The sequence below is a fragment of the Parasteatoda tepidariorum genome, chromosome 10 (assembly GCF_982258835.1).
Source record: "Parasteatoda tepidariorum strain Cologne lab strain chromosome 10, Ptep-v5.0, whole genome shotgun sequence".
Classification (NCBI taxonomy): domain Eukaryota; kingdom Metazoa; phylum Arthropoda; class Arachnida; order Araneae; family Theridiidae; genus Parasteatoda; species Parasteatoda tepidariorum.
Window position 1 is genome coordinate 23,353,631 of NC_141764.1, and position 15,398 is coordinate 23,369,028.

General features: G+C 27.6%; 1 protein-coding gene across 1 annotated transcript in view; it reads right to left on the minus strand.

Moving 5' to 3' along the window:
* LOC107439698 (uncharacterized) overlaps positions 1–15,398 on the minus strand; it is a 310,740-nt gene that overhangs the window by 107,197 nt on the left and 188,145 nt on the right. Inside the window, exons 62-67 of the mRNA XM_087152696.1 lie at positions 11,504–11,672; positions 9,344–9,403; positions 8,316–8,438; positions 5,823–6,025; positions 5,605–5,746; positions 1,770–1,805 (exon numbers count right to left, since the gene is read on the minus strand). Coding sequence (XP_087008822.1) covers positions 1,770–1,805; positions 5,605–5,746; positions 5,823–6,025; positions 8,316–8,438; positions 9,344–9,403; positions 11,504–11,672 — 733 coding nt within the window. The remainder of the gene's footprint in view (positions 1–1,769; positions 1,806–5,604; positions 5,747–5,822; positions 6,026–8,315; positions 8,439–9,343; positions 9,404–11,503; positions 11,673–15,398) is intronic.

Below are 15,398 nucleotides of genomic sequence, written 5' to 3' on the forward strand. Positions count from 1 at the left end.
TTTTGTTGCTATTTCTCTGTCTGTGTAGTCAAGATAGTAACCTTTGCAGCAAGACTTCTAATTTAGTTAATGTTTATTTTTGGTACAAGTTTTAATACGGGTGGTCTTTTGAAATTTTCTATCGTTTGCTTTGCAATTCCGTCTAAAAATGCTTTATGTTTAATGACTTTCTTTAATTATAAATTTCAATACTAAAATTTTCCATTTTTAAAAATAACCTCGAGTTAATGGGTGTTCCTTGGAACTCTTAAGGAACACGAAGAAAAGTTTGAAAGTCCTTAATAAAAAGCAAAGCTTTAATTTAACCTTAAGAAAACTCTTTTGTTGACTAAAACCGTCTGGATTTTTAAATTATCAAATAATATTTGGAAAAAATATATTTTTTTAAAAAAACTTTGCAATTTGGCACGACTTTTTAATTTAAATGAAAAGTATTAAAATAAGTGATTGTTTCTCTATTTTTAAAAATTTTAATGAACTCAAAAAATGCAACGTGAGCGAAGTCTTACAAATTATGAAATATTAAAGAAAAACGCTTTTTAGTTTTACGAAATACATTCTTTTTTTTATTGTTATTTTTGTTATTAGCATACAGAGATCTAGCTAAAGATAAGTAAAAACACTGCAACAAATCCCATGAAATTCATGGTTTTAAACCGGCAGCTGGGTTGGTTTTGCAAAACTGTAAGATTTTCGTCGGAAATAAATAGATTCAATAATTTTTTTATCATACAAGGACAAGTTTTGTCCTTAAAAATTGCAAGAAAATCTGTAATCACAACGGTTTTGTAACATACCAAAATCACATTTTCTCCGTGAAAGTTACAAAGTAAATCTGCAAATACAACAGATTTTACCGGATAGAATGAAGTTTTATCTGTGAAAGTTAAGAAGAACGTATTTTATTATAGCACTAAGGTCGGTGCTAGCCGAGAGCCTAATTCATATTTACCAATCATCCTTGGCATTCGAACCAGGGTGACCTCTTTGGAAGAGAAGTGTTCTATCCTCTGAACCATTACGACTCCAGTGCTTTATTGTGAAGAAAAGTTTGAATTTGTCTAAACTTTAAAAGTATTACGCATTGAAAATTTATATTCAAGCATAAAAACTCTCAAAATTATAGCGGCCCACCTTTATGAATATTAGAGCAATAATTGATAATAATGCTTTGATATTGGTGATATAAATAAATGATTTGGTAAAAGGAAAAGTTATCATACGGTAAGAAAAACTGTTTGCGAAAAACTAGAAATTGAATTGACGGTTTTAATCAAGATGAAATATGAAATGATGAAATGGTTTAATTAAGATGAAAAACATTAAAAAAACTATTTTGTCTTTAGCTTTAAACTGATGAACGCACCGAGAAAGTTCAGAAAAAAACGAACATTTAATTTCATAGTGAAAGTAACCGAAATACAATAAATAACTGTTAAAAACTCACACCAGTTATATTAAAAAATATATATAATTCGCTATAAAGCCTTATTTCATAACTTCGAAAAACATTCTTAAGGCATTAAAATAAAGTATAAAAACTCCTATTAAAAAAAACTATATTTCAAAAATAATAACGCAGCTCCTCAAAACAATTTCAAATTTGGCCATTTTATCATTTAGTTTAAGAAAAGAAACTAATTTTTCCGATCAATATGTTGATTTTATGAGTTATTTTCGAATTGAGTGCGAAATATAATTAGTGTGACAGCTTATAGTTGTTAAATTGCTTTAAGATATTAATCAAAACTGCAAAAAGAGAATGATACCTCCAATCTCTCCAAAGGGTATAGTAGGTTCAAGGGCTGAAAAGAAAAAAAAATATTTAAATGGAAACTAAAAATAAATTTCTTCATTTCAAAAGTTGATTTAGCATGGAAGTTATTTTATGCAAGCGTTATTATAAATATCTTCATCGCTATACCATATTATATTACAAATACCGAACGAAAATTATTGTTCCTTTAATGAGTATTTTCCGTAGTAGATCAAATTAAAAGCAAAAATGCTTCGGTTTTAGCAGAAATTCTATTATATAAGAAATTATATTAATAAAAGAATTATTAAAGACTTATAAAAGGAATACGTTAATTAGCTGTGTACCATTTAAATTTGTAAACTAACGATTAATGAACATTCTATGGACAAAAAGTTAGAACAGTTATTTTAGGAATTGTTTTGTGCAAATTCTTTTGTTTTCTTTTTAACACAAGTAACAATGTTAAAGAAACAATTACCTATTTTGTAAACAAATGTGAATATTTTAGTTAAGCAAGTTTTTGATTCAATTTCTGTACTGCATACGAACTCAAAAAAAAAAATTAACATTCCATTATCGTGTGAGGCTAGACTGTGTAAATTTGCATGCAAATTGAATATTTCCTTATTTCTTAAAGACATATTCAATTGAGCGACAAAGAAAATGCTAATGTTTTATTTCCACATAGAAATAACAACAATGAAAGGAAGAAATAAACATCTGAATAGATTCGATCTGAAAGAAATCTTAGGATTAATTTTTTTAAAACTAATTTATATTGTTTTCAGATATTGATATATAAAATATGAAAGAATAAATAGTATGGAATATACTTTAGAAAAACACTAGCAACACATTTTATAAATAGCTTTTCATTTTATCACTAATTCTTATTTTTAAATGAATAACACTGAACAAATTTTTTCTTGTTTTCTGTTGTTTGAGAACTTTGAATAAATCCTAGATAATTCTGTATCACTGAACTGCAATCGCTTTTTCTCTATAAGCTACAGTTTCTTGCTTTTCTGAGAAAACACATTTTTGGTTTATTTTTTGAGGAATGTTATATATAACAGGAGTTCGCGTAAATTTTGAGGCAGTCTTCTAAGTGATTTAGGGCACATCGTTAGAATTAAAATTGCATAGAAATGTCATCATAAGCGGCAGAGGCGCTTCTCTGTTATGACCTGTTTAGAAGTACATGAAGAAACAGTTCATAATATACCTATTATGAACTGTTTATACTGCAGGGCGGTTTTAAATTACACTGAAGAACAATAAATGGCACTGGGGAACTTTTATTTTGTTGCATTAATACTTAATATTGCCTACAAACCTGAAATTAGTTTTGTTTCTAAAGTTACAAATTTTTTTAAATGATACTTTTAGACTATTTTTTGCCGAAATTTCAAAAGTTTGAATACGTTATATATAACAGGAGGTGACATAAATGTTGAATAAATCTTCTTAGGAAGTTATGGCACATCATCAAGAATTAAAACTGCATAAGAACCTGAACTCGGAAATGTCGCCGTACGCTGTTAGAAACGATTTCCTATTATGACCTGTTCAGAAGCATACAATAAAACTGTTCATAATAATGAAGTACCTCTAGTAACGTACGACGACATTTCCGGGCATGGATTTCGATGCAATTCTAGTCCCGATGATGTGCCTTAACTCCCTTAGAAACTTGTCAAAACATTTACGAGATCTCCTGTTATATATAACGTTTTTAAATTTGCATAATTCGACAAAAATAGACTAATAATTTGTTTTGTTTAGTAAAAAATGTAGCTTTAGAAGCAAAATTAATTTCAGATATAAAATCCCCAAAACCTAATTAGGCACGATCAAGTTTTTTAATAAATACAAAAAAAAAGGTTTTTCATTGTTATTTATTAAAGGATTCGAAGAAATTTCTTGTATATGTTATGGCCGGATAGTTCACACTGCGTTCAAAAGCTTAACAGGAAAATACAGTTGATTTAATAAAGCATTTAAAAGGAAGAGCCTTAAGTGTAAAACATGGTTTTGACGTCATGCTAGAAAACTACAAAATATACTGCAAACGTTCCAACTACAAAATGATTTGTTTGATTAGTTATTACATCATTGCGCAGTCTACAACGACATAAAAAAGATTTCCAGATGCGCTCTAAAATGCAAGGCGTGAGTTTGATGTCTGCCAAAGTGACGATAATCTGCGGAATGAGATTCTCTAGTATGTTACCTGATGTTCATAAACATTAATAATGTCACATTTGAAGTGACCTCAGAGGAAAAGATTGGTGCATTGAGATCCGGTGAACGTGGGGACCATGCGGCGGGTTCCATACATCAAATCCATTTCTTTGGAACAATATTCTGGGCTTTCATATGTATGCTTTACGAGCCCTTTCGCCTTGGTTTGAGACTCGCCCTATATTCCACTGTCAGTTTTCATTGTTTTTTAGCTACCCTATGACTTTTTTTGTTAAAGTTTGGAACACACTGTATATCATACAAGGTGTCCAAAAAATAACAAACGATTTGAAAAATCAGCGAATGAAAAGAGATAGAATATTAAGACTTTCTTCGTTCTGCTTATAAAAATTAAAAAAAAGAGAAAAAAAAACATTCACTAGGCCAGTGATTTCAAGATTCACAAAAGATTTTATAATAATTTAGAACAAATTTGAAGGAATGTTTTCGAAATAATCATCATTTGATGAAATTATATGGCACAGTCTGAGGGCAAAATTTACAGAAAGCATGTGCAGCAAAAACATTGTTTTCATAGCTTTTTCAGCCAGCAGAATTGTCTGTCGAAAAACACAAATTTATTTCAAACTATGTGGAGAAAATAAATTCGATAGCTTCTTAAACAGAACACAGCTAATAGTAAATTTATGTCTCTTCCAGTTTTTCTTTTAATCGATCTTACAAATGTTCAGCAATTTTTTGGGAAACATGCTAGACGATTTTAATTTGAAAAGAATGTTTTAAAAACAACTCTTTGACGTTTTTTCACATTTTAAAGCGGATTCTCCCAAATTCCGGCTTCACCTTTAATTGAAAAAAAAAACAAACAACATATTGTAGCTTAATCTAATGAAAATTGATTTTGATTTGAACATTAAATTTCCAACATCCTATCCTTCCCCCCCCCAAGGCATTGAGTTGTCAAGAATGTCTAAGCCGATTTTCGTTAGATAGCCTATAGATTTGTTCGAATTTATCACTATGTTTGTAAACTAAAAAATGAACTAAGAAAAAGTATTGTATAACTAGACAAATTAAAAATCAGCAATTGCACAAGAATAAGAAATAGGGAATCGGCAGTGTCTAACACAGCTTTGATAATAGTTGTTAAAGCCCACTTTGGTTGTTCCATTCCGTCTACCATATTCACAACGTATCACGTGCTTAGATATTTTTAGCTATATCGGTTATTACACAATATTTTTAATAAAAGAGCTTCAATTCTTAGGCATTAGCTTCAATTATCGCGATATAAATTCAAGAAGAAAATCATAGAATTGCAAGAAGAACGAAATTTTCCAGTTGCCTAAAAATCGATAATTTTCAGAGTAGAATGGCACTTATTTACTTGTGTACAAAAACTTGGATGAATTTAAGTCTTATTTAAAATATTAAAGGTGCAGAAAAATTTAAATTAAATTTAAGAGTTAAACCTGCGCTTAACCAAAAATTTTAATTTTCCTCAAAAATCAGCATGAATTTTTTTGACAAATCAAAAGTTTCCACAAGAAGGTTTTTGGAAAAAAATTATACATAAAGGTGAGTATTTTGAGAACACCTTTAATTTTTTTGGTGTCATTTGAACTGTACTTGCAGCTTACCTTCACTACATCCAAGAAGTTCAATACGAAGTGAAATTTTTCCCTCCCAAGAGAGTGGCTCAATTCGAACCAACTTGGCTTCAAATGGAGACGAAAACACATGCTTCACTTCAGCTACATCATCGTAGTTTGCAGTGAACACCTAAAACCAAAAACACATTATTAACTGAATTCGAGTACAAAGTTAATTACGTTGAAAACAAGTGCCGTTTACGAACTTTGTTCTTTCCATCTTCGTCTTGGTAATAGGAATAAGAGTTTCCATCTGAGCTATATACTAGTTGGTATGAAGTAACAAACTGTTTGCTTAGTTTTTTCCCCTGGGTAATAATTCCATAGACAGCTCTGATTTGATCCAAATCTATCTCTATGAATTGTTTGTCGTTCGATCTGGCTGCAGTCCAAGCTGACAAAGGACTGCCTGAAAAAATAATTTTATATGTTTTTTCGATATGCATTAGACAGCTCTGAAATCTATTTTATTTTTTTTCCTTTCCAAAATAAACAGTGTGGTGAAAATCGTTCTTTAATATCGTCTGAAATATTTTTATATCTGATTTCATATTAATTAATTTAATATATAATTCATTATTTCATATTAACGATAATTCGATGAATTAGCAGAAAATACCAGATAAACATCGTATAGCGGGAAATGATCGTTAACCTAACAAAGTCATCAATGTCGGAAATAAACGGGCAACGTAATTCTCATCTCTGCCGGGTTAATATTTCTGTAAACTCGGTTCTTTTTAATGATAATCTGTGATTATTAATAATAACCTTGTCGTTAGGTAAAAATGAACATTAATTACATTGCCCAACACTTTTAAGTCTAAGGGTTATTACACAATAAGGGTTCAGTATATAATAAAGATATTACGATGATAATTGTATATTTTTACTGTATTGCAGTTGTCACCAAACTGATTTTTAGTTAATGATGATACTCACTAATATGGGTCTAAGGAAAATTAAAACAACGAATTTTTACGAATTCTTAAACATCTTTAGTGATCTACCTTTAGAATAATAGTGGGCTTATTTAATTTTAGGCTTAATGATTTTGTAAATGTACTTAAAAGAGTTATTTGTCTACTTCACACACATATTTTCATAATATTTCAACAATTAAGACATGGTGTATTAAAACAGTATTACTAGGTTTTGTTTATTAATGGGTTATTTAAATTAATAAACGCAATTAAAGCTGACAACGATATTTAATGCCAAAAGTCGAAATACTACTGAACAACTAATACAAGGTTAAATACACATATATTACATTCACACACATATATATAACTCTCTCTCATAACTCCAACCAGCTACAGCAGCGAGTACACAATTCCTATCTGATTTCTCTAGAACAAATATATCAGTCTCGGAACAACACTTCAATAATTTCACAGGCGCTTCCAGAATTAGTTCGGTGTATGGTTATCATTACACCGTAGGGTAGCTTTGAACTCACTAGATACAATATGAACAATTACTTAAACTAATACTGGTAGAAGCGTTGAAACCTTTGTAACAATATGAACTGAATGAGAAGTTATACTACAAGAATTAATAAAAAGTAATATTCTTTAAATACTGATATTATTTTCTGAACTAAATAAAGTATTCCGATTCTTCCACACGATTTTGATGCTTTTTTAAGAAACAATCTCAAATTTAATATCTTAAATCTAATATTTTGTATGGGGCAATAATAATGCTTTAACTGACACAATTACAATGGCATTAAAATAATAACTTATACTAGACACGGAGGAAAAATTCTGGTAAAATTACCGTACTATATAGTAATTGCAGTTCTGGTTAAGAAACACACACACAATTCTGTTTAATAAAACCATAATATACGGTATTTAAACAATGCATAAATTTTTTCTGTTTATAGTGTAATGGTCTACCGAAAATTCTAGTTTTCGAAATTATAGATAAAAAATGCAAAACTGAAAGGTAAATTTATAACCGAATAAATAATTTTTAGGGCATGCTTTAAGGTATCAGGGCCCGCGCTAAGCATTCGCCACCTCGCTAAATGCGATAAAATCGTAAATTTGGTGAAAGTATTGGCTAATGATTTTTTTTTCCCATGGAAAGAAAATATTTAACACGATCTTTAAAATTACGTCAAAAGGATTTTTTTTAAAAACAAGTCAGCATCTTTTATTCGATTACAGTAATTTTCGGTAGATGAACTTCAAAATCAATTAGAATTGGGTTCACATACTAAGCCTCAAACAAACTATCGTAAAAAGTTTTCACTGGAAAAAAATTTATCATAAGAAATTGTTAAAATTTGCATTTGGCAAAGACTTTCGATATTTGGCTAATTTACTGGCTAATAATTTTAAATCATTAGCGCGAGCCGTGAGGTATCATGATAAAATTACAAAATTGTATTACCAAAATCACATATTATAAAACAATATTTTTCTTATTAATTTAACCATAGAGCTTCGATAAAAATAACAAAACTTTTGATGTTCTTTTTAGCCTGAAACAGTTAAACTTTACCGTATTCTGGTAGATTTGACCATATATTTTTCTCAGTTTACGATAGTAATACTTTAATTGAAGCATTCTTAATGCTATATGTTTAAAAATAATGTTGTGTATATTTTTATGCATAATAATATGCTTAAACATTTCAAAATAATGCTTACAATAATAATGACAATAATAAATTTTTCTCTTACCATCGTCTGAAATTCTTGCCATTTGTGGGCCAGATCTAGGTGTAGAACTACTAGACGCTCGAATATTAGAATCAGGTAATGGCTTTGGACCATTTATAAGAGGAACAAAATCAATGCATGGATCTAAAATAATATTACGAATTTGGGAAATGAATTTTTTGTATTTTTATTCTCCCTCAAACCCCAAACATAATAAAAACTAAATATTTGTTATTTCATAAAATAAATAAAAAATCACTGCTCTAGTATAGTTTGTAAACTAAATAAGAATATCTTGATAACATATTTTTATTTTTATTTTGTATGAAATAAAAACTTTTTAAGTGGAAATTGGAATATAAGATTGGAAATAAAAAAACCCAATAAAATATTGTATAATGATTGGTTATGAAATTAGGAAGTGGTTTCACTGGAAATAGAATAAGAAAAGAAAAATTTTAAAAATAGAAATTAGAAATTTGTAATTGATAATATTTGAATTGGAGATTTATAACTCAAAAAAGTATCTGAATAATATTTTCTAATTTATGTAAAATCAATAACTTCAAGGAAATATTAAATTTTAATATTTCATTAAAAATGAGAAAGAAAAGATTTAATTAAAATAATTAAAAACTATTTTGCTGGAATTAGAAAATGATTCAGTTAGAAATTAGAAAACGATTTAACTGAGAATTAGAAAACGAAAAGTTTGAAATTCTTACTCAGAGAATTATTTTCGAATTCCCGCATTTTTATTATAGTTTGCTCAGAATTTCTACCCTTTTTTCTTATGGTAGAGTAATATTTTTCATTAAAAAAGATCGGAATTCCTTCTTTTTTTTTCTTAATGTAAAGTAATATTTTTCGTTAAAAGAGATCATATAAAAACAATTTTTGTGTTCTGAACTAATTTAAGGCTATATTAAATATATTTTATATAAAGCTTATTATTTCAGACTTGTTATAATAGACTTATGTTTCAACAATAATGGGTAATAGCTTTAAGCAAAAGAAAAAATATAAGCTAAATATTTTGTGTTACTTACAAATATAGGCTGGTGTTGTTGTCTTTATAAAGATAGGTATCAAAGTTGTAGTGGATGCTTCTAAAAAAATAAAACTATAGTTCATCGCTCGGAATTTCGCCTTTCATACGCATTTAGAATTTTCAAATATAAAACAATAAACAAAACAGGAAAGTAATAAACTTTAAAGCACTTTGAGCTATTTTTCAAAAAGAAAAATATATATATATATTTCGAAGTATATATTTCAAAAGAATAATTTGAGTTGGTTTCTTAAAATCATCAGGAAATTTAGATATTAATAATTATAATTTCAACATTTAATGAACATTGAAAATCTATACTTCATAAGAATCTACAACTTGTTTAGAAAATTTGTTTACATTCTCGTGTCAGTTTACTTTAAATATTTCGCAAAAGTTAAGGATTAAAAATAGCTTTAATGATTATAATAGATTGCTTGCTATTACTTAAACGTAAATTAAGTGTCAAATTAAATTCTACTTAGAATCAAGCATTTCATAATAATGCTGAAATTCAAAGACAGTTTCTGAAAATTTTTAAATTTAGTTATTTCTTAAAAGGAAAGAGAATTGCAGAAGAATTCTTCAATATTTTTGTAAAATATGTGTATACTTTAGTGAAATCCTTAATTTAAAACCGGAAAAATTTGAACATTATGATCTAATTTCAGTTTTAATTTTAAAAAAATATTGTTTTAAAGTAAACAGAAACCACATTCGATTTTGTATTTATATTTTGTAAACGAACATTTCACCAAAAATATAATATTAAATTGACTGCTAAAATTTTTATTTACCTTTCATCGTAATTTTACATGACCAATCTTAAACTATTTGTATGCAACATAAAATTCGAAGTGTTTAAAGATTTGAAATTTTCTTTTCGAATTTAGCAGCGTTTTTCCTTATTTATTTCTTTGAATTTCCATATTTGTTAAATTTGTAAACATAATTTTATCAAAACAATTTCTTTTGTGCCTTATTCTTTGCGATATCTTATTTTGATTGAGTATAGTATTTAATTCATTCCCTGTTGAAACACTCAATTTTAGTCAAAAAAAAAAACTTAAATATTGTAGATTTTATAAAAACTGTTGTGCTTTCCAGAATATTTTTTGATTCAGTTTAGCAAGAAACACTGATGTAGTAGCTTTTAAGTTAACAATCAGTTATCCAGTAATGGTTTGGTAACTCGCATTGATACAGTATTTTCTTGGTTACAAGGATTACTTCAGAATTATTTTTAGCAAATACCAAAGAAAGTAATTACTTGAAACAATAAAAAATTTCAGTTTTTTCACTAGATGAGACTAATAAGCGATAATACATTTAATAAATGAAAAAACTGAATTTGAAATTGTTGAATTTTTTTCCAATTTCAGATTTATTCTTCAGTTTGGTGATTGTGGTATTATACTTATTGCAAAAAATAATTTTAGTTGGATTCTATGAATTTATGTGTGAAAAGAGATAACGTCATTTAGAAAAATTTGAAGTTTGGAAAAGTCTAAAAACTAGTCATATCAGAAATTTATAATTTGGCTTCGATGCACGAAAATTGCCATCCTGATGTACTATAAAAGATAAATATCGTTGCTTTGTGTGCAATTGTTGGCTATAATTAAAAAAGAAATCGTACTTTTTTTCTCCAAAAATAATTTTTTTTTCAATTCTAACTTTCTTACTAGTCCAATTAATTATGACATCACACTTATTGTTTGAATTAATTTTGGATACAGGTTTCAATGAAATAAGATAATGTTATTAAAAAAATTCCAAAAACATTTTAATCAAAAGTTGAAATTTTTTTTTTTGAGGTGCACAAATTGGGATCTCAATGTACCATAAATTCAAATTTTGTTGTTACAATTAAATGGTTTGTCAACAAATAATCACAGAAGCATACATTTTCAGTATTTATTACTTGCCTGAAATGTGCTGTGTAAGTAATCATTAACTCACTGCCTTATATAATTTCAGTTATAGCCTTATATGCATTTATGTCAGAAAATAGACATTTTTCATCATAATTATCATAATGCTAAATTTTGTCGTTTTAATCGTAATTATTTGTTTACAAGTAGATTTGCAAAGACATTATTTAATTAAATGCACTGATAAAGAAATTGTGTATGTTATGAAATTAAAGTATACTAACCACATGTGCATAAGTATCTTATTTTGTAATCCATGCAGATTGCATCTGGTTGATGAATGTTTTCACAAATAAAACCCTTTTTCAAGTCGCAAACTAGTTTCTCTTCACCAGTTTCGGTATAGAGACTATCAGATTTAACCTCCCTACATTCTATATTAGTCACGGTACCCTAGAAAACATAAATTTTTGCATTTTTGCATAAGATCAATAATCAAGGATTTGTTTAGAAGAAATTTGGGTCCGTTAACGGACCCTTCACAAAATATCTTTTCATAAAAACGGACCCTTCACAAAATATTTTAACTTAAAAACGGACCCTTCACAAACTAATTTATCTTTTAATCGGACCCTTCACAAATTTGTTTATCTTCATTATTGTTTTGTTAATAGAATAAACCCGTCCTTGGAAAGGGGGGGGGAGAAAGACAGATTTAAACGAACTAAATTTTGTCTTCGGCAGACGCTCCTTTATTCGTCCGAAATGAATATTCTACATTCAGCAGTATAGGCTAAATACCAAATATTTATATGTTGCATCGCTAATTTAGTAGCTGCAATTGCTGTTTATTTTTTAAAATTTAATTTTTCTAATTATATATTCACAGTGTTGCAGATATATTTACAGTGTTTCATAATCTTGTATGTCTTTACAATTTAAAAACTTCTTGAAAAAGTTTTTTTGCAATAACGGACCCTATTTGCACAAATTCATAAAAGCGGACCCTGGTTAAAAGAATGTGACTTAACGTTTATTTTATATTCACAAATTACGAGTAATTTTTTCACATTTTTACAAAAACGGACCTTTCACAAAATGTCTGGACAGACTCCTGATAATGCTATACAAAAACTAAAATGACTTGCGTCTTTTTTAAAAATTTATTATACTGATAGAGTCAAAATTAACTTCATTTAAAGTACTTTAAAATAACTTCACCAGAATAAGCTGAGTCACTAACTTATTAATTTATTAACTTATTGGTCATTAACTTATTAATAACTTTATTTATAAGTTGAGAAAGATACCGAACTTTTTCATAAGCGTATTTGTTTTGGTTTAAATGGTGAGATCTATTATGTATTGGGTAGAGGTTCTCAACACAAACAAATTACGTAATTGCATCGATTTCAAGTATATGTTTAAATAAAATAAAACATTTTGAGAGCTAATTGAGAGATTCAGATGTTCCCATTCGAAGCGGTAGGAACTCACTATTTCTGTTTGAGTTGACAATTTCGTACTTAACTAGTAACTAGCGACATAAACTAGTTTGACTTCGAACTAAATTTCGAAATATAATTTCTACTCCAAACGTAACACTGCATCTTATTTTTATTAAAAAAATTCCTTCATTTCTTTAGTGGAGATTAACTTCTTTATCTTAAATTGGTTCTTTTCTTCATGAGGGATTTGGAAAAAGCAGTAGTAAATTGAATATGAGCTATAAATGATATATTTACTTTTAATAATCTCCGTTTATCATTCAAAATAATTAGACTGATCGGTATAATAGAAAGGCGGGGGTGTGTACTATTGCTCAGTATTCGCTACATTGCTGGTTTTTAAAGGTTTAGTGTCCTTTTCCGGTATACAATAGGCCAGAATTTCATATACTGCTTTTCTTAGGTTGAGTGCAATTTATTGCTGTTTCCGCATCGATCTGATCTGTTGTGTACACTAATTGGGTATTGTTATAACAATAACCATCAATTATTAATAATAATCAAATGCACAGGTAGAGTGAAATTAACAAAAATAATTTTATTGAATCAAGAAAAATTTACTTTTCTTGGATCTTCAACAAAAAATTAACTCCCGCACAAAAGTCAACTATGGTTGACATAGAACGCACCTCACCTCAAGCAAGGCAAACCAACATAACTTTTCACACTCACTACTTTAAATGGGACAATCTTCCATTACCACTTCAAATTGGATAGCTTCAAACTATACTAAGCCAATTAAATCATTAAAAAATAAAAGCAAAAACAGTATACACATTGGAAGTCAAAAATGTTTTCAAAATCTATCCAACTAGGGTGCAGGAAGGTGGGAGTAAAAGAGAAGACATATTTAATTGAATGACAACCATTAAAAACACCTCCAAACTTGAACTTCGAATGAAACCTGTTTTGATGTCTATTGCCTCTGTCGACCTCTGTGATAATTCGTAAGATTTCGATAGCGTTTTTTAAATTTCCAACCATTTATTTGCTATCTTCAGCTTTTTTTCTTCTGCTTTTTATGTTTTCATTTTTGATAAGGACTCTAAAAAATACATATTAAGGTGGTCTTTATGCAACACCTTGTATATGCTTCTAGATATACTATGGGTTATGCAAAGTTTTGTCTGAAAAGAAATACAGAGTATAAAAATCTGCTACGAACAAAAATTTGTAGATATTCTTTTACTCGCTGTTAATAAAATTTGACAAGAATTTTGATTAAATGGCGAATTTCCCCTTTCTTGAAACAAATATAAAGAAAAGAAACTTTACTTAAAATATCTAATCCCTGATACTTTATCTATCTTAGTCAGCTGACAAGGGAAAAGAAACGCACTAAAAATAGAAATAATCTATATAATAAGAAGGTTCTGTAACATCTTTCTGTCACGTAAAGTGCTTGTTTGTCACTGAGATAATTACATTTCAAAACTATTTTTCTAGTTTAATTAAGACTAACTACTTTCTCCACATTAACAACCAAATTAAATTTAATTAATATAAAGATTATGGTAAACATAAAAAATACTGCCGTCATTTTTTTTAATTATGTAAAAGAGGCAGAGTTTAAATTCATGCATTAAAACATCTTAATTTTTAATGGTGAATGTCCGAAATGTTTTTTTTTAATAAATCAGCAAATGAAGATTTTAAATTAGAGTGGTTGATTTGAATTTTTAACTATAAATGCTATGAATATGAAGCTTACATAAAAACTTGAACTAAATGCATATTTTCTTCATGTATGTTTTGAAATGATTACTCATTACTAGATAATGAATTAAAAAAAACACTCCCACTTTAAATTTGTAAAAGGTTATTAAATGACTTATGTTAAATGTGAAAATGTAAGAAAAAACATAATCATTTAAACTCCAGGATTTCATTTGAAGAAATTTTAAGTAACATACTGTAGGGATAAATAACTCCAAAAGTTATTTGTTTATACCAGTATGTATTCAAAGTATACAGTTAATATTACCAGTTAAAATTACTTTGAAAGAAACTATTTTACCTGTTACTCCGATTCGAGGTAAAATTTTGCATATTTGTGTTTAATCTATTTGCATTTAATCTACTTGTATTTAATCTACTTGTATTTAATCTGTTGTTACTTAATCTTTTGTTATTTAATCTTTTGTTATTTAATCTTTTGGTATTTAATCTATTTGTATTTAATCTATTTATATTTAATCTATTTGTATTTAATCTATTAGTATCTATTTGTATTATGTGTATATATTTAATCTATTTGTATTGTTTATTTATCTATTTGTATTGTTTATTTATCTATTTGTATTATATTTATTATATTTGTATTTAATCTATTTGTTTTTAATCTATGTGTTTTTAATCTATTTGTTTTTAATCTATTTGTTTTTAATCTATTTGTTTTTAATCTATTTGTTTTTAATCTATTTATATTCAATCTGTCTGTATGCAATCTATTTGTATTTAAAATATTTGCATTTAATCTATTGTACTTAATCTATTTGTATTTAATTTATTTTTATTTAATCTAATTTTATTTAATCTATTAGTACTTAATCGGTTTGTAATCTATTTGTAGTGAATCTATTTGTATTAAATTCACTTACCTTAAGTATATTTGTATTGAAACATTTTTGTAATTAATCTATTTGGATTTAATCTATTTGAATTTAATCTA